The sequence below is a fragment of the Cricetulus griseus genome, chromosome 6, assembly GCF_003668045.3.
Source record: "Cricetulus griseus strain 17A/GY chromosome 6, alternate assembly CriGri-PICRH-1.0, whole genome shotgun sequence".
NCBI classification, from domain to species: Eukaryota; Metazoa; Chordata; class Mammalia; order Rodentia; family Cricetidae; genus Cricetulus; species Cricetulus griseus.
This window is the reverse complement of record NC_048599.1, coordinates 140512026-140531908: the sequence shown is the minus strand read 5'-3', so window position 1 is coordinate 140531908 and position 19883 is coordinate 140512026. Positions and strand designations below refer to the sequence as shown.

General features: G+C 43.9%; 2 protein-coding genes across 7 annotated transcripts in view; one reads left to right on the top strand and one right to left on the bottom strand.

The window, feature by feature from the left end:
• Positions 1–3538, bottom strand: part of Ddx31 (DEAD-box helicase 31) — a 68488-nt gene extending 64950 nt beyond the window's left edge. For 3 of the 6 annotated variants that reach the window (XM_035446877.1, XM_035446878.1, XM_035446879.1), the window contains exon 1: positions 3122–3532. In XM_035446877.1, the coding sequence (XP_035302768.1) occupies positions 3122–3199 (78 nt within the window). In that variant the 5' untranslated portion in view covers positions 3200–3532. Of the gene's footprint in view, positions 1–3121 lie in introns of all 6 variants that reach the window. The other 3 variants (XR_003486717.2, XM_027423080.2, XM_027423081.2) reach the window with 3 other exon arrangements.
• A 92-nt stretch (positions 3539–3630) lies between these two features.
• Gtf3c4 (general transcription factor IIIC subunit 4) lies at positions 3631–19520 on the top strand. Its single transcript, XM_027423079.2, has 5 exons — positions 3631–4115; positions 10168–11991; positions 15348–15478; positions 16987–17075; positions 18855–19520. The coding sequence occupies exons 1-5, from the start codon at positions 3771–3773 to the stop codon at positions 18917–18919; spliced, it is 2454 nt and encodes an 817-aa protein (XP_027278880.1). The 5' UTR covers positions 3631–3770; the 3' UTR covers positions 18920–19520.
• Positions 19521–19883: the final 363 nt, after the last annotated feature.

Below are 19883 nucleotides of genomic sequence, written 5' to 3'. Positions count from 1 at the left end.
AAGAAGCACCAGATTCTCCTATTTTCTTTGGCCTTTTCTTCCAGGCTGCAAGGATATATGACAGCCAGTGCTTCTAATTCTGAGTTTTAGAATACATTCTTTTCCTCTTTACTTGAAACAACTTGTGTTTACACACTGATTTGTTTCACCAAGACTGTCAGTTTCAGACCAACCTACCAACGAAAAAAGACAAGTGTCTTTTCCTGGCACTCTTAAGAATTCCTTTAAGGAATTCAATAAACACAATTTCAAGTATTGAATATCAATAAAGTGAGCACTAGCCTCTTCACCTTAAAATTTGTCTTTGAAAAGTTCCAAGTTTATGAATTTTCCAGTTAAAGAAAAATGAAGTCAGGTCTCAGGTCTGCTGGATCATTTGTCAGACAGCATGTGATTTGCAAGCCTCACCTGATAGTCACAAAGGTCTGAAGGTCATCCACCACAGGTTTCCTGAGCTGGCCTAGCAGCCTCTGCCCATATACCTCCACCACTTCAGCATACAACCTATTCTGCTACAGGCCAGTCTCAGGTTCAGGAAACTTTTCTGCCAATCAAGACAAGACCTGCCTCCTTGAGCACCCAGGTACCAGTCTGAAAAATGCTGTTGTAGCAAAACAGAGCGAGCTTACAGCCTCCTTTGCACACCCTTCCTTTTCCCTTCTTTGGACTAAACATTCCAGGTAGTACACAGATTTTAGACACCACAGCATCCTACTCACTCTTTACAGATAAGTCAAGGTCTCTCTAAAAGCAAGCACCCAAAAGCTAGCATGGTGGCTTACACATACAAATCCAGTAGTCATGACTAAGGCAGGAAGACTCTGAATTTTAGGCCAGCCTGGGCTACAAAGTGAGTTCCAAGCCACCAGGCTACAGAGTAAGAGCCTTTCACAAACAAAACAAGTGCTTGGAGTGAACTGAAGCAGGTTCTCCACTGCCGTTAGGCTAACACTGAAATTTCTACAAGGAGGTCTAGGAAGCCTCAGAATACAACCTCTACTCATCTCCACAGCTTTGCCAGTCTTTCTTAAATTCCCAGAATGTACCATGCTCTTCCATGAAGATAACGCTGAGATGCCTGATTAACTCTATCCTATTTGGTTAGAAAATATAGTTGGGGTTTTTTTGAAGGCTATACATTAAAATATTAAAAATTATTTCTGGGTATGGCAACTATGGGTGGGTTTGCACCTTCTAATTTTTCTTAAATGAAACTGTATTATTTTAATAACCAGAAAACATCCTTATGAAAAAATAAAGTATTTTGCACAGTATAAAGACAGAGCAACCCAATTTAAGCTGTGAAGGTCCTTCCAAATCCCGTGTAATAGCTACCCACCGTGAGTTTCCATTATGAGCAAATCTGCACATCTTCCACTCCCATTTGGATACATAAACCAAAGCACAGATGCAGTCAGGTCTCTATGGATACCTGCAGCATCTTTTCTATTGGTTTTGTATGTGGAGGACACAGGACAACTATGAGGAGTTGTTTCTCTCCTCCCACCTTCACTAGAGTCATGGAGATTAAACTCGGGTGATCAGACTTGGCAGCAAGCACCTTTACCCACTGAGACATCTCACTGGCCTGTATTACCTTTCCTTCTTTTTTGGGGTGGGGGTGGGGGTGTGGGGGTGTCTCTCACTTTGTAGCCTTAGCCGTCTGAAACTCATTATGTAGACCAGAATGGTCTCAAACTCAGAGATCCAAAGGCCTTGGCCTCCTGAGTGCTAGAATTAAAGGCGTGTGAACCACACCCTGCCTGAGTTACCTCTTGAGCAATCGCTTTAGAAACACCAGTTGAAGTAATAGAAAACCAGATAATCTGCTTATTTACTCTGTTCACTCAATAAAATTTTGGAATTTTCTTTCTTTTTGTATAGTTGGGGATAGAACTCAAAAGCCTGCATATACTAGGTGAGCAAAGTACATCCTTCTACTGGGCTGTTCACATGACACAAGCACCACTCTGATCCAATGTTGCTGACCTAATGTAGCCATCTACTTTCCCAAATGGAAACAACATTGCTTTTGTTTTTATTATTGGCACTCAGCAACTGCCTCTAAGGGCCAGACAATGTACAGAGTTATTGCAGGTATTATCCCATTGAAACCTCATAACAATCTAAGAAGCAAATTAATGTTCCTATTTATGGACAGGAGAAACTATCATAGGCTAGTGTGTTACAAAGCTGGTATCTAATAGCCCAGGTCTATCGTACTGTAAATCCCATGTCTCCTCCTCCACTACCCTCAAGGTTTGTCTGTGTATTTCTCCTCAAACACAGATTCAGCTATACCAATGGCTTGCTGAAGACTCCTTACTGCTAAGCATCCAAGCTTATTAAGGTTCTTCCTTCCTTCTACCAAAGTGAAACTAGGCAGTGAGGGTTAGATAATGAAAGAAGTTTATCTTCAAAACATTGGTTGATCTGAACTCACCCGAAATTTGCTTTTCAATTTCCATGGGATTACATATTACCTTTTGGGTGTGTGTGGTGGTGGGAGGGGGGGGGTTAAACCTCCAATCACTTCGTTCCTGATCTTTGATCACGTATGATTTTCCAACAGACTACGTTACAGACTTTCTAGAAGATAAACCAACAACCATAAAACGAGCTATTTGCTCCTGTAGGGTTCGTTTTAAGTCACCTTTTCCCTCTCTAGGCAACAGATTATAATGACTGTATATTCTTTCCCTGCTACTTGGATGAAAACCTCCGCTTTAAAAGCTCTTCAAAGAAATGAGTCCAGTCCTCATTCCTAACAGACCTGAACTTTCCTTACGGCAGAACGACCGGCTCAGGAGTCAAGATCTGCACGGCGGTCATGTCTTAGGGATTGTTTTCCAGCCTGGATACATTCCAACCTCCAATACTGACCCTATGAAACTAGACCACCAGCTAGTCTCGGGAACTTGACCGGTTCCTACAGCCTCCAATCCTAACACTAACTAGTTCTTCAGCTACTTTCAGGAGCTCGTCCGGCTCTCGCCCCCAAGGAGAGGTTCCCGGGTGACGCACGTGTTTTCGAGCGCCTCCCGCCGGTCCCTCTAGACACCCTGAAGAACTCAACCCGACCTGACGAGCGCCGCAGCTCCCGGGCTGGGGTTGAACTCACCCGCTTAGTCTGGGCCTGGCGGCGTCCGAAGTACGTTCTGGGAGGCCGGTCCGGGAGCGAGCTGCAGGCGGTAGCCATGGCCGGGACGCGGAGCTGCGGACCGAGCTAGAAGCCCGAGCAGCACGTGGATGGTGAGACACTTCGCAGCTATTGCCGGGCCGCTGCCGCCCCTTCCGGGTCCGGGAGTCGCGGTAGCGCGCGCACCGGCCGAAGCCAAGAGGTCCCGAATGCCTCAGAAACCGGAAGAGGCCGCGCACCGCCCACCTGGCGGGGTCTCCTTCAGCCGCCACGCTGGTCTTCTTAGCGTCTCAATCACCCACACGAGACTCACTTTTCCTTGGGTTCTTAGTCCGGCCTAGCACCCAGTGTCTAGCAAAGCAACTTCCCACTTTCTACTCTCAGCCGCAGGCGCGCCACGGGTCAGCCCGCCTAGAGCGCACTTTCCAGACAGGCAGCTCCGCGGCCACCTAGCAGGGTGGCGTTGCCTAGCAACGGCGGGGTCCTTTCTGGCTCGGTGGCGCTCCGGGCCTGAGGGGAGCGAACGGCCGCGGAGAGTGCTGGGGGCGGCGCCGTGGTGCAGGGGGGCGGCCGGGGAACGGTGGCGAGGGCTCTGTGCGCCCTGGAACCCGACCTCTGCGCCCCGAGGAAGATGAGCGAGGCGGACCAGGCCCCGGTGGGGCCCACGGCTGAAGAGCCCTCCCCGTCCCCAGAGGAGGAGGGCGAAGGGGGCGGGAAGGAGCCCGCGACCGAAGCGGCCCCCGGGCCCAGCGCCGCGTTCCGCCTCATGGTTACTCGACGAGAGCCGGCCGTGAAACTGCAGTACGCGGTGAGCGGCTTGGAGCCACTGGCCTGGTCTGAGGACCACCGCGTGTCAGTGTCCACGGCCCGCAGCATCGCCGTCCTGGAGCTTATCTGCGATGTGCACAACCCAGGCCAGGACCTGGTGATCCACCGCACCTCGGTGCCCGCACCTCTCAACAGCTGCCTCCTCAAAGTAAGTCACCTCCACGGCTCAGCCTCTGGTCCACCGCCTGCGGTTCTCCCGCGGACGCCTCACCAATCCCAAAGGAAGCCTGGCCTGCACCTGGGTCTAGGATTCCGTGTGGTGAGCGCCTGTAGTAGCCTCACGTTACGGCAGTAACCCGTCCTTGTGGGGTTTCAGTCGGATCCAGCCGACTCGCCCGGTTTGCACCTGAGACAGGGAGTGTGGATTGAGAAACGGCAGGTAAAGAAAGACGCTAAGAAAGAGAGACACAGGGTAGAGTCAGAAGGGCAATCCAATGAATACTAAACGCCCCAAATTTATTCGTCAACATTCTTAAGTACCCTAACCAAAAGGGGGACATGGCAGAAGACTTCTTTATCATGTGTAAGGAACAATCAGTCTTCCCTTAATCCTCCAGCATTTGGTAACTACACTTGTTATCCTGCCTTGAGGGTCAAGAGTAAACACAACTGAGCCCAAGTCCGTTACTTAGATAAGACATCAGCCACCAAGACCGAAACATCCTGCAGTAGCCAAGCCTTAGACCTTTAAGTCTTTTGACTTACTTAGGACAGTTTTGAACTCTCTGACCTTGAGGCAAGATGAAGCAGAGCCATCGTTATGGGCCGTGACATCTCTGCTCATCCAACTCTTAATAAACAAGGGGCAAATATCGACACAGCTTCTAAAAAGCCTTGCAAGCTGTTGTGCTGTTACCAGACACCCCTCTACCAATACACGGTGGTCACCCCATCCAGCCCCGCCCCACTTCAGGTTCCGACATCCATTCCTCTTTTCGTGATGGGCAGAGAGCGCCTATTGCCCCGGTGCTTTCTGAGACTCCACCCCCACTTGACCAGCCCCAAACCTGCCTCTACCGTTGCTCCTATTGTCTGGACCAACTCCGGGAGGCTCTGGGCTGGCTTTGTTTTTTTAATACTGTATTGCCTGCGCCCTCCTCTCGCGCCACTTTTGCTTTGAGAAGAAAAACTGGTCTCAAAACATCGTCTTACCTGTTTGACAATTTCATTGTGAATGGTCCTGGTGTCTCCTTGAGTAGACAGGTAAATAGTGGTTTATACTCTGAAACTTTGGAAGTGGAACAAAAAAACCTCAGGAAGCATCCAGTGCTTAGACTTCCAAGTCCAAGGTCTCTGTAAATTTAGTGCCTTCAACTTCTTATAACCCAAGTTTGCCCCTGAACTTTAGAGTTCTAAAGTTTTATTGTGTTAATGCCACATGGTGTATTTTTAAGTAGTGACCAGTGTTGTTCCTTTTTGTAGCCTAGAAAAATAAAAAAGCTTACTTATTTCCTGTATAGCTCTGTATGTAGATACAGTGCATAATCTGTCAGAGTGAGTGAGTGCCTACCTAGGTTCTGGGATAAATCAGGCTAGAGAACAGTACCCAAGGAACTTACATTCTTTGGCAGGTCATGAACAAACAATGTAGTCTAAAAGCAAAGAGTGCTTGCTATAAAGCTACATACCCACATAGCAGTATGTTAATTTGAAAGCAGTTTTTTCACATTCTTTTAGACAGTCATTCCAAATCTGGGCCATTAGTCATGGGTACAGTTTGAGTAGCCCTCATGAGCTCTTTTTAGCACAAAATTCAAATTTCAAACACAATGTTGAATTGGATAATACATCTGTTTTCTTCTTAAATAGCATTATGAGTTTGATAATCCTGCCTGGGATTACAGATTGAATTAGGTGGTCACCTTTACTGGCTGAGCCATGTAAGATCTTCTTGAAGCTCAGAAAGTCCATCCAGGTGGTATCTAGCTTATGCACATAGGTCTTTAAGCCATGAGTGTAACTGTTGCTTGTGTACTGATGAATCACCTGGAGTTGAAGTATTTCTTCTAGAGTCAGAGAAAATGACACCAGTTTAGGAAATAGGAAGGTTAGTCCAGGAAGTTTCTTGAGTGTTGTTTCAATTTTATGAGAATATAGTTTAGGAGTACAGTTTAAGTGTACTTTAGGAGTATGAGACTGCCTGAGCTAGAGGTAAGCAAATGATTGCTAGGCTGATTGAAAAAAAAAAAAAAAAAGTAGGATAAGAGACTGGACTTTACTCTGGCAGTAATGGTACACACCTTTAATCCCAATACTCAGGAGGCAAAGACAGGCTGATCTCTGTGAGTTCAAGGCCAAGGCCAGCCTGGTCTATGAGGTGAGTTCCAGGACAGCCAAGAGAAAGCCTGTCTCAAAAAACGATCAAGAGAGAGGGAGACTGGCTGACAGACTGACTGACTGACTGGGCTGTGGCATAAAATAGACCTATCTATATAACAGCATTGTCACGTAATGAGTACATGTTAGTGCCCAAGACAAAAATACAACAATACAGGCTTGAAGGAAAAGTCTGTGTTAATATGGTGTGGGTTTGAAGGTGATACTAACATTCTGATAAATTGATCAACTTACTGCTACATTTGACATTTGCCACACTGTTTAAATAGTAGCTGAAAGTCTTTATATAGCCTTCTAATTGATAGAGTTTACATGATGAGGCCTTCATTGTTGCAATATGGATATAAAGAAATCTGTCAGTTCTTCTGTGCCCTACATAGAGATGGTATCTAGAAATTTAATGTTGGCCAACTGTTTCAACTCAAATAACAGATAATTTGTAATTTAGGGGATGATTTTAGTATGTAGCACAGCTAAAGTACTACTAAACCTTTTTTTTAGCTATTGCTTTGATTCTGAGAGATCACAGCTCAAACATTGATTATAAGCTATTCGTAAGTTTCTGTCTTGGGTAGTGATATTATATGACAGAAAGTTGAATGATAAAAATAATTAAAAACAAGAAAATAGTGACTTAAGAGTAAGTCACAGGACTGGTGAAATGGTTCAACAGTAAGAGCATTTTGCTGCTTTTGCTAAGGACCTGGGCTCAGTTCCCAGCCCACATTGGATAGCTTACAACTGTAATTCCAGTTCTAGAGGATTTTACACTGTCTTCTGGCCTGTGGGCCCCAGGCTTGCACATACAGGACAAATACATACATGTAAGCAAACACTCATACACATAAAAAATAAATAAATCTTAAAAAGATTAAGCCTATTTTTTCCCATTAGACTACTGTTACAGTTCCAAATCCCAATGCTATTTATGACCTAGTCTTATTGTGTATCAGTTGCTTACAGAAGTATTATCCATGTCTACTAAGTGAAATTACTTGTCTGTGTTTGGAAATCACACATCCTCTGTCTTCAGGTAGCTCCTTGCTACTTGAATTTTCAGATGAGGCTTCTTGTGCCAGCTTTTATATTGGTAGTGGTTAGCTTGAAACTGACCAGTAAATGATTGAGTGATGGGCTCTGGCAGCCTCTGGAAACTCAACTTTCAGGTCGTTAGGTCCTTGGACATCTGAGTGCTTGTTTACATTTGCTAACTGGTTTGGGGAAGGGAAGGGAAATGTAATCAACTAAAGAAATTCAAATTTCATTATGTATTAGAAATTACCTTATTGTTCAAGATCAGTGTTGTTCCTCAAATCTCTTGATGTTGTAAAATTGGGATAGTTTGCCTACAGTTCTATTTCAAAGCCTAGCAGATTCTACTTTTTTGTTTGTTTTTTGTTTTGTTCTTTAAGACAGGGTTTCTCTGTATTGCTTTGGAGCCTGTCCTCGAAGTCACTCTGTAGACCAGGCTGACCTCAAACTCACAGAGATCCACCTGCCTCTACCTCCTAGTGCTGGGATTAAAGGTGTGTGCCAACAACACCTGACTTAGAAGATTCTACTTTTAAATTAAAAGTTTGCCTAGCTCTGGTTAAACATGTTTCTACAGTGGCTCCCTGACTAATGTATTTTATATACTCCCCATTACTTCTAGGAGGGATGGAGGGTAATATTGAGCATTTCCAAAACTTGTCTATAGACATCTTTTCTAGGAGCATTTTAGGAAAAGTTGGCTAAGTGAGCTTTAGGAATCTGCTATCTCTGCCTCACCAAGTTTGCAGGCACATACTCTACCTACTAGATTTTTACATGAATTCTGGGTTTAAATCCAGTTACTTCATGCTTGCAGGACAGACTCTTTACTGAGTGAGTGATGTCCACAGCTGTTGCTATTGCACAGTGTATTGTTCACTGCTGATACATTGAGGAATTTTGTTATTAATTAGGTTTTACAGTTTGTATATGCTTAACATTTGAAAGAGATTTTTAAAACAGTGTCTTAAACTTTGCTAGGATGTAGAGACACTGGTTCTTAGTGAATATTTTCCAAGGTTTGTCTGTGTTCTAGAGTTTTAACTTCAGTGCTTACATCAAATCACTTAATAAATCCATATAATAAAAGGACTTGAACTCCCTTTTAATCATGCGCTACCTTTTCCATTTCCAAGATTAAATTTCTTAAAAAGATTGGCATTAAAATTGAAATGGAAATTTTTTGTTTGTTTGTTTGTTTTTTGTCTGAAGAAAGATTGAGGAAGGAAGATTCTGGTTTGTTTAGTTTTATTTGTTTGCTTGCTTGCTTGCTTGCTTGCTTGCTTGCTTGCTTGCTTGCTTGCCTGAGACACAGTTTCTCTGTGTAACATCTGAAACTTGCTTTGTAGACCAGGCTGGCTTCAAACTCAGAGATGGGCCTGCCTCTGTCTCCAGAGTGGTGGGATTAAAGGCATTGCCACCACCACCCTGCCCTTTGACTTTTTGAGATAAAGTCTGGCCTCATAATCCCTAACTGGCCTGGAACTTGCTAGGGTGATAGTCTTGGCTCAGTGTCCCAAGTGTTGTGATTTCAGATGTACCACCATGCCTTTTATCCATTTTTCTGAAAACAGTAGATGGAGTTCTTCCTCCTTTCAGTATATTGAAAATATCTTTAGATCAATCTTTGTTTTTTTGTTTTGTTTTGGCTTTAGCCTTTTTGGCTTATAATTTTAGTCATTTATAACTTTATTTTTACTGTCCTTTTAAAATCTTACAGAGTTTTCATCATTTGGCTGAGATACTCATACATCTGACAGGCCTAGACAAGGGAGTGATGAAGCAAAGCTAGAATGATGTGAGGCCACATAGAACTAGCAAGCCCTGGTAGGATAGATGGGAAGGGGCAAGTTAGGCACGGGACCCAGGAAAAGGAGTGGGTGGAATAGAGAAGTCTTATAGGAGCCAGCTTGTAGCAAGACCAGACAGGGCAATTGGTGTTAAATGTGTGTGATTCTAAAGAAACTGCAGATTAAAAGGCCTGGAGTTGTTTAATGAGGAAGTTTAGTGGGCAAAAAGCACAAGTATGATGACTTTAGTTCAGTCCCTGGAACATACATGAAAAAGCCCAATGTGCTGTGTGATGGCTTGCATCTGTAATCCCAACATTCCTATAGTGAGATGGAAGGCAGGGATGGAAGCATCATGGGAAGCAAAGCAGAAACGAGACCTTGCCTCTACAAGGTGGAGCGAGAAAAATGAGAATAAAAATAAAAAGTCTGAGGTTGGGCTGGAAATGTAACTCAGTGGTAGAGCATTTACTTAGCATGCATGAGGCCTTTGGTTTGATCTTCAGCATGTGTCACAAAGCTATTATGAAAATCCAGCTATCTAATATAGCAAAAATGAATATATGTACATATTTCCCTAACTTTTAAGACTGCTGTTTTGTGACTGGCTCAGAGCCAAGTGTTCCTTCACTCTTGTGGATCAACTGTCTATTCCATAGGCCAATTCTAAGAAGAATCTGGAAATCCAGTCATGAAGTCAGTCACATTAATAGAGTCTTTAAAAAAAGGGGGGAGGGGGACTTTTTTTGAGTAAATGTCCATTAAATCTTTAAACATAATCCATTTTTATTGTTATTTTTGTTTATTTTGTTTTGAGGTAGAGTTGTTCTACCTCAACTTTGGCTGACTGAACATGTGATCTTCCTGCCTCAGCTTCCAGTGTGCTTGCATTATGAGTGTGCATCACCACACCTGGCTGTTTGATCTTTTAAATGCATATAGTGTCAAAATTAGCAGAATTAATATAAATTTTTTTGTGTGTTAATGGAAATCAGTTATTATGAGTAAATATCTGATAGCTTCTGTATCTCTTATTTTCAGGTTGGCTCAAAAACAGAAGTTGCTGAATGCAAGGAAAAGTTTGCTTCCTCTAAAGACCCCACCATCAGCCAGACTTTCATGTTGGACAGGATGTTCAACCCTGAGGGGAAGGCATTGCCCCCAATGCGGGGCTTCAAATATACCAGCTGGTCTCCTATGGGTTGTGATGCAAATGGCAGGTGCCTTTTGGCAGCACTGACCATGGACAATCGCTTGACTGTGCAAGTGAACCTCAACAGACTCCAGTGGGTTCAGCTGGTTGATCTGACTGAGATTTATGGAGAACGTCTTTATGAGACCAGTTACAGGCTCTCAAAAAATGAGGGTCCCGGAGGAAACCTGGGGGATTTTGCTGAGTTTCAGAGGAGACACAGCATGCAGACCCCAGTCAGAATGGAATGGTCAGGCATCTGTACTACTCAGCAAGTCAAGCACAACAATGAGTGCCGGGATGTGGGCAGTGTGCTCCTGGCTGTCCTCTTTGAGAATGGAAATATAGCTGTGTGGCAATTTCAGCTGCCATTTGTGGGCAAGGAGTCCATCTCTTCATGCAACACCATTGAGTCAGGAATCAGCTCCCCCAGTGTTTTGTTTTGGTGGGAATATGAGCACAATAATCGGAAAATGAGTGGCCTTATTGTGGGCAGTGCTTTTGGACCTGTAAAAATTCTCCCTGTCAATCTCAAAGCAGTCAAAGGCTACTTCACTTTAAGACAGCCTGTTGTCTTGTGGAAAGAAATGGACCAGTTGCCTGTGCATAGCATCAAATGTGTGCCACTTTATCATCCTTACCAGAAGTGTAGCTGTAGTTTAGTGGTAGCTGCAAGAGGCTCCTATGTGTTCTGGTGTCTTCTTCTGATCTCAAAGGCAGGTCTGAATGTTCACAATTCGCACGTCACAGGCCTTCACTCACTGCCCATCGTCTCCATGACTGCAGACAAGCAGAATGGAACGGTGTACACCTGTTCTAGTGATGGGAAGGTGAGGCAGTTGATTCCCATTTTCACAGATGTTGCATTGAAATTTGAACACCAGCTGATTAAACTCTCAGATGTATTTGGCTCCGTGAGGACTCATGGCATTGCAGTGAGCCCCTGTGGTGCTTATCTGGCCATCATCACCACTGAGGGCATGATCAATGGCCTCCATCCTGTGAACAAGAACTACCAGGTCCAGTTTGTTACTCTTAAGACCTTTGAAGAGGCAGCTGCTCAGCTTTTGGAGTCTTCAGTTCAGAATCTCTTTAAGCAGGTGGACTTGATTGACTTAGTCCGATGGAAAATTTTAAAAGATAAACATATCCCTCAGTTTTTACATGAAGCTTTGGAAAAAAAGATTGAAAGCAGTGGGGTAACCTATTTTTGGCGTTTTAAGCTTTTTCTTCTAAGGATTTTGTACCAGTCAATGCAAAAATCCCCTTCAGAGGCCTTATGGAAACCCACTCACGAGGACTCAAAAATCTTACTGGTTGACTCACCTGGGATGGGTGATGGTGAGGATGAACAGCAAGAGGAAGGCACTTCCAAGCAGGGGACTAAGGCTGGCCTGCAGGAGAGGAGCAAAGAGGGTGACACAGAGGAGCCCCCTGAAGACTCACTCACTGCCATGGGAGACACCGGAGGCCGTGAACCCATAGAGGAGAAGCTTCTCGAGATCCAAGGGAAGATTGAAGCTGTGGAGATGCACCTGACCAGGGAGCACATGAAGCGGGTCCTAGGAGAAGTGTACCTGCACACCTGGATCACGGAGAACACCAGTATACCCACCAGGGGACTCTGTAACTTTTTGATGTCTGATGAGGAGTATGATGACAGAACAGCTCGGGTAGGTGTCTATCGAAACTACCAGTTCTGTGAACCATCTGCTCTTCTCACTAGGTAAAAGGGTCTTGGGTTGGCTTTTGCATTGACATTATTGAGGTAACTGATTGGCATGAGGTACAAAGAAATAGATGAGATGGGAAATATGGATTGAAGCTAAGGTCATACTTTCTTCCTTTCATGAACCTTTGGCTGATGTGCAGGGTTTACCAGATGACATTTCCAGGCTGTGGATGAGCCAAGGAGACTGCAGTGGCAAGTGGTATGTGATAGTCAGTCACAGAAGTGAAGATGGCCACCTGTGCTGTCTTCCATCATGCTTTACAAAGGTTTACTGTGGATTATGTTTTCTATTTGAAAGGCTTGAGATTGGGTATTGTAAAGAAACCAATTGTTAAATCCAGTTTTTTTTGTTTTTTTTCTTAACTGGGCTGTTATATTTATTTGGGTACTGGAACAATGTAATAGTCTTGTCTACAGTGTATTCCACAGACTTCAAGTTTCCCCCAGAGAATGGAATGGCTACAAGCATATGGAATATGGTAGGATGTGCTCCTCAGTAAGGTTCTCATCCTGTGGGTTCTGAAGGTTCTTGCAGTAAAGAAACTATTGCCCAGCTTCCCAGGCTTGGTCAGGGGAACACTATTAGAGCTGTGGAACCCTAAAGAGTACCCCACCAAGGAACAGGCTATACACGGAAAGGTTAAATCACAAGTCTGTTCCTTTCACTCTGGATATTGACACTCACTGCCTAAAGTCTCACTGAAATTGAGAGGTTTAGATAGCTTTGTCCCTGCCAACTCAATTCACAATGCATTTGTCTGCCCCTGAAACTGCTGCCCACAGGACAACTGCAGTGATATTAAACACAGTAAGGGGTATTAGTCATGTTCATGACTTTTCTTCTTTAAAAAGTCAACATTTAAACCCTATTTTCTGTCTTTTAAACTGTCTAGAAGAATATTCTGCTTTTCACTGTCATGGTATTGGTTAGAATTACTATAAGTAATCTGATATGCTAGCAAAAGCATTTGTGAAAAGTAATAGGTTTCATTCTTACTTTTAGGATTCTTGATTAGATGCTGTTTGCTTGCAGATCTGTTATGTCTCACATGGTTATATGGTTCTGACTTAGCCATATGAAAACAATGGGAAGACTGTACCCTGCTTTGCTGTAGCATCTGAGTTCTGATTAAAGAATAACTTTGTGGTCTAAGAATCTAGATCTGCTTCATACAAAGACCTGTCAGCCTATATTGTTGATTTTACTGTAGTTTTAAATGTTCTATGACTATTGGGCATGTGGTTTGATATATTTCTCAACCTGTTTTTCATTCCCAACTGCCCCACTTTCCCCTCTCCTCAATCCTGCCCATGACTTGTTAATAGTTAATACTACAGACCTATTGTGTATTTGTTTTTGTCTCATAAGTCTATCTGTGCTTTATGCATTAAAAGAATTAAGAATTTTTTTTGTTCTCCAGGAACCAGAATTCCTTGAGAAGGATTATCATAGAGAATGCACAAGTTAAACTGAACAGTCAGCTTCCATGATTGAGGCCACAAAGAGTAAATAGAAGCAGTTCTTCCTCATATAGAGCTTAGGCCGTGCTCTGCTCTGCTTTAGAACACTGAGCCATCTTTACTACTATACCACTGCTGGGATTTTAAGATTACCTGGAAAATAGGAGTGAAGTCCTTCCTAATGTGAAGGACTGTAAATTAAAATTTTGAAGACCAAAAGTAATTTAAATTTGTATATTAAGCCTGGTGTGGTGGTGCGCGCCTCCATCCCAGTACAAAGGGGGCAGAGGCATAGGTTCTCTGTGAGTTGGAGGGCTAACTTTGTCTCCATAGTGAATTCTGGGACAGCAAGAACTACATAGTGAGGCCCTGTCTCAAAAAAAAAAAAAAAAAACCTACAAAAATTTGTAAATTATATTCAAAAGAGTTAACATGGATAGCTCAAATTAGCAATTAAGATACCCTTTGAAATTTGGGTGACTTAATTAACCCAAAGTACAAGATCTTATAGACTACCAGAGGAGGTAAAGCATAAATATATTCAGATCTGGGAAGGACAGGAGTTACTAGTAAAAGAAACTTAAGGGTTTGGTATATCCCAAACCTAAGACCGTGAAGGTGGGTGGGTGTGTGTGTGTGTGTGTGTGTGTGTGTGTGTGTGTGTGTGTGTGTGTGTGTGTTTTCCAACAAAATAATAAAATAGATATATGTTTTTCAGACATTTGTTTTTAAAAAATTTTAAACCAGGTCTGGAAGCACAGGCCTGTAATCTAATGCAGCTACTCTGTAATCTCTAATGCAGCTACTTCAGAGGCTGAGGCAGGAGTATGTACAGCAAGTTTAAGACTGTCTGGACAGCTTACTAAGACTCTGTCATAGAATTTAGAATTGAAAGAGGCAGGTTTGGAGCTCGGAGGTAATGTTTATCTAGAATGTGCAAAGCCTCACATTCAAGACCACCACCACCAAAACAAAGGTAACAGTAGGACCAAGGAAAGTACCTCTCCCATGCTGGGTCACTCCGGTTATCTCAGATGCAGGAGCTACTAGATCTCCTCTTTGGCCATCAAAAGGGGAAGCGCTTTTTTTTTTTTTGGTTTTTCGAGACAGGGTTTCTCTGTGTAGAGCCTATCCTGGCACTTGCTCTGGAGACCAGGCTGGCCTCAAACTCACAGAGATCCGCCTGCCTCTGCCTCCCAAGTGCTGGGATTAAAGGCGTGTGCCACCAACTCCCGGCTATTATTTTTTTAATCCTGATAATTTTTTTATTTTATAAATCTGTGATAAAAGACTAAACATTTGTGCACTGGAAAAACCCCTACCACTCTTTTAGAGGACCCAAGTTGTTTCCAGCATCCATATGGCAGCTCACAGCCACTGTAGCTCCAGCTTCAAGGGAGCCTCTGTGGGGACCTGCACACAAGTGGCACACATACAAACAAAATCTTTTTTTTAAAAAGTATCTTTTTAAAGACAGTGTAGTTATATAATTCTACAAAGTTCACAATAGTCCACACTTTTCACAGGGAAATTAATGACTTTCCTTCTTAAAGCACCTTAAGTAAAAACTATACTTATAAAGCAGCTAAAACAAAGCAAGAGAGCTTGGATTTCAGAGATTTCTCCCTTGAGGTTAGAGTTCACCCTAGAGGTAAGGGTCACCTCTATTTATTTTACTTTGCTGTTGACACTGGCTGAAGGTGCAGGTTTTGGACAGCAGCTAGCCTGCAGATATACACCTCTCCTGTCCTGACACAATCCTGTATTGGCGGTGAGTACCCTTTGCTCCCAGAGACTCATCCACCCTTCACTCTGCCATCCATGGTGTCTCACCAGGTCCTGATTGGACATATCTCCAAGAAGATGAATAAGCAGACCTTCCCCGAGCACTGCAGTCTGTGTAAGGAGGTCTTACCATTCACGGATCGCAAGCAGGCAGTTTGTTCCAATGGGCACATCTGGCTCCGGTAAGCCCCCAAAGCTGCTCCTGTCTCAGTTTTGTGTAGCACAGAACCACTGTCCAGGGCTTGTAATCAAACTAACATCTGTTGAGCACTGTCAGCATGCCAGACAAATTGGGACAGATGCACATCTGTTAAGTGACCATATCCTCAAAGTGACCACACACAGGAAGCCCCATGAGGATCTCCAGCTTGTAGATAGACTGGTATTGGGGTGTGGGGATAGTAAGAACTTGCCTGAAGCTAGTGGGCTCAGAGCCCTCACAGTAATCACTGCCTGGTCATGCCTCCCACATTTGTGGGTTGTTTCCCAGAAATTGTTTTCCATTTTTCTGATTAAGGTTAGCCCCCAAATGCACTGGCATAATTTCTTTCTGGTGAACTCTTTTTTTTTTTTTTTTTCCTATATACCAAAGTCCTAAGGCCAACTTTGGAGTCCCTTCCTCTGACCTATTTTTTACTCCTTAATTGCTCACCTGAAAACTACTACCTCTTGGGGTTTTTCCTCCAGAGCCCAGTTATACTCTCTTCACCTTGTACACTTCCTGCTCTTTTGCCTTCTGGTAGGTGCGTAGTGAATACTCATTGGGCAGAATTGAATTGAACTCTCTGAACATTTATTAGTTGTTAGTTTCCTTTCTTTTTAACACCATTAATTTCATCTTTGATACTTAAAGAAGTCCATGTGTTGTGTGTGGTATATGTGCCTGAGGTATATGCATACTTTTGTGTGTGGAATCCAGAGGAGAGCATCGAGTGTCCTCTATGACAGTCCACTTTATTCCTTTGACACAAAGTCTCTTTCGAAACCAGACCTCACATTTTTCTGCCAGGCTGGCAGCCAGCAAGCCCCAGTGATTCTCCTGTCTATGTCCCGCTCTGTACTGGGCTACAAATGCAAGTGGGAGCACAAGGGCTTGTGACATGGTGCTGGAACCCAAACTCATGTCCTCATGCTTACGTAGCAAACACTTTCCAGTCCCAGCACCTGAGTCAGTGGTTCTCTACCGTCCTTTAATACAGTCCCTCATGTTGTGCTGACCCCAGCCATAAAATTTTTTCATTGCTACATCCTAACTTAAATTTTCTACTGTTGTGAATCTTAATGTAAATGTGTTTTCCAATGATCCTGGCAACCCCTGTGAAAGGGCTGTTCAACACCCTCTGGGGTTGAGACCCACAGGTTGAGAACTACTAAAAGATAATCCATATTTTTGTTGTTGCTAATTTATTTTTTACATTCCAATCCCAGTTCCCCCTCCCTCCTCTCCTCCCACTCCCCCCCTTCTGTCTGCTCCTCGGAGAGGGTAAGGCCTCCCCTAAGAAGTCTAGTAAGTCTGTCCCATCATCTTGTTGAGGCAGTTCGTATATCTTAAAAACTAATGAGTGGCTTTGTGTATGATATGTGAGTGTTTACTTACTAAGAATGCATTGCATAACTGTGTGAGTTTCCCTCAGCACCAACTGCTTTTCGGTGCTGGTTGACCCAAGATGGGACTCTTGTCTTTTTTCAGGTGCTTTCTAACCTACCAGTCCTGCCAGAGCTTGATATACCGACGGTGTCTGCTCCATGACAGCATTGCCCGGCACCCTGCTCCAGAAGGTGGGTGCTGGTCTAGTCTTGGGGTGGGGTGGAGTCAGCTTCCATACTATGTAAATGTCCTGCTCTTGGCTCAGAGCAGATTCATTTCTGCACTCTGCAGTTACTGTGAAGCCAGAACCAGTTAACAAATGGTCCCAGGACCAGTGTGAGGGCCTGACTCAAGGGAGTGTGTAGGGGCTATATTTGAGTGATAGCTCTGCCGATGATACTGTATATAGAAACATTGTTGCTGCACCTGGTGCAGGTATTGCTTTTCTAGAAGCCATTGAGGGCTACTTCCTGGTTGGTCTGTGTGTTCTTTCAAGCATTTCTGTTTCTGAGAGTGCTAGCTAGAAAATAAGATCTTAGAGCTGGGCTATGGTAGCATTTTAATCCCAGCACTTGGGAGGCACAGGCAAGCAGAGCTATGTGAGTTCAAGGCCAGCCTGGCCTATAGAGTGAGTTCCAGGATAGCCAGGCTACACAGAGAAACCGGTCTCAAAAACCCAAAAAAGGAAAGAATCTTGGGTGCAAACAAGAGATCAGGTGTCTAATAGTCACAAGAATGTCATTTGTTGTGAACTTCACTAACTCTACACTCCAACTGAACAGGTCAGCAAAACAGGCTTGTAGAATCAAACATGCTTTGGTGAACAGAAAACAAGAGTACCTAAAACTCAATCCATACTTATTTTTGTTAATTAATTCTTTCAAGGTTGCATGTTGGCAGCTTGGGTTCTATATCTGCTTTTAGTTGACCTCAGTTCTCCCATCTGAGTCTGCACCTTACTCCTGGTTTAAAACATTTGGAGAGTTCTTAAGCAGTTACTACAGTTGAGACTTGATGTTTAGGCAAGGTGGGAATTTAAAACCAAGACCTCCACCCTTGCTCTGAGAATGGATCTGAACAGAACTGGAATAGAGCAGAGATTTCACAGGCCAGCAATAGGAGGGGGTGGTCTGTTGTCACTACATGCCTACTTTTCTGCTGTGGTATGTTAGCATTTCTGAAAAGTTGCTGTTACTGTTACTTTATAAAAGAATACTATTCATAATTTATAAACTGGACATAATAACGCATAGCTGTAATCTCAGCACCAGGGAGGCTAGGGCAGGAGGATGGACTAGCCTGGACTACATAGTGAGACTCTGTCTCAAAAAAAAAAAAAAAAATGTGAATACAGTTCTTGGTTAACTTGAACACTTGTGGCTCTTTTGTTTGCTTAGGGGTTTGATTGGTTGGTTTCTTGAGACGTGGTCTCTCTGTATGTGCTCCTTGCTGTCCTGGAACTTGTTGTGTAGACCATACTGGACCTCAAACTCCAGAGATTATCCTCTCTGCCTCCTGAGTGCTGAAGGTGTGCACTGCCATGCCCAGTACAGGGGCTTTCTGAAGCACCCACTCATTGCCATGGCCTTCATCTCATCACAGGCCCAGCTTTGGGAACCCTTTTCATTTCAGCTCAGCCTCATTAGAATGTTGGAAACTGGGGCCTTGAAAGACTGGACTGCAGCCGGGAGTTGGTGGCGCACGCCTTTAATCCCAGCACTAGGGAGGCAGAGGCAGGAGGATCTCTGTGAGTTCGAGGCCAGCCTGGTCTACAAGAGCTAGTTCCAGGACAGCCTCCAAAGCCACAGAGAAACCCTGTCTCGAAAAACCAAAAAAAAAAAAAAAAAAAAAAAAAAGGCTGGACTGCTTGGGCCCTTGAGCCTCATGTCTCTGTACTACAGTGCTGTGTTCATCCTGTCCTGTCACCTTTGCTGAGGCTGACCCTTGGTCCCACTGTCTTTCCTTTGCAGATCCTGACTGGATTAAGAGGTTGCTGCAGAGCCCTTGCCCTTTCTGTGATTCTCCTGTCTTCTGAGTGTCAGTGAGGAAGATGGAGGAACATGGACTCGGCTATAGAAAGTGCCCTGGAGCCTGAGGAGCTGTGTGCTGGAGGAAGCCTGGCACAGGACGGTGGGGAGACACTCTTCTGACTGGAAGAAGGGAGGTCATCCCTGAGCTCATTTCGCCAGCACACACACTATCTTCAGGAACTGAAGGATATCTTTTCAATGACTACATGCAGAGAGTTTGAGTCATTTTGAGGTGAACATTAGCCACCCCCAGCTCCTCACCCAATGAGGACCACTTCTCAAGTGTCTTGCATAAAGCAGTTTGAGCGGAAGCTTCTGCCCCTTGAGACATAATGGGCTCTTCTAGAGAACCTGAGGACCTCACTGTGAGTTCGGTTTTCATCTTTGCTTTGGTCTGGAACTGCCTGCGGCTCCAGAGGATTCAAGTTGGTTGGTACGTGACACCCCCTGTGCCAACACATCTTAAAGTGTCTAAAGCTGTGTGTGGCTAGTGTTTGCTCAGCAGACTCATTTGCCCATTGACTTGTTTCTGTGCACATGGAAGACATTTTCCTAAAACTATATTTTTGAAGCCAAGAATAAAATCAATCTTGATGTATCAAATGATCAGGTGACTATTAGAAGTTAATAATTGTCATTTATTTTTATCTCCTGTGTCATCAGATTTCCTGACCTTAGTATGTCAGAAGAGAGTGAGTACCCCTTCCCTCATCACAGCCCCACTTCATACCCAACTGTGTGGCCAAGATATTGGTACATAAAGGGGAAGTATTTTCTTCTTTAGTATTAAATTGAAACTTCAGTATTTTTTAACATTGATTTATCCAGACCTTTCACTCAATATCTGGGGGAAAAGATGGTCTAGGGACTTCTGGAGAGAGATGGCAACATGGAGTTGGAGGTCCTTGAGCTCTGTGCTGCAAGCATATGCAGCTCAAGTGGGCAAACCTGGGAATTTCTTCTGCCAAA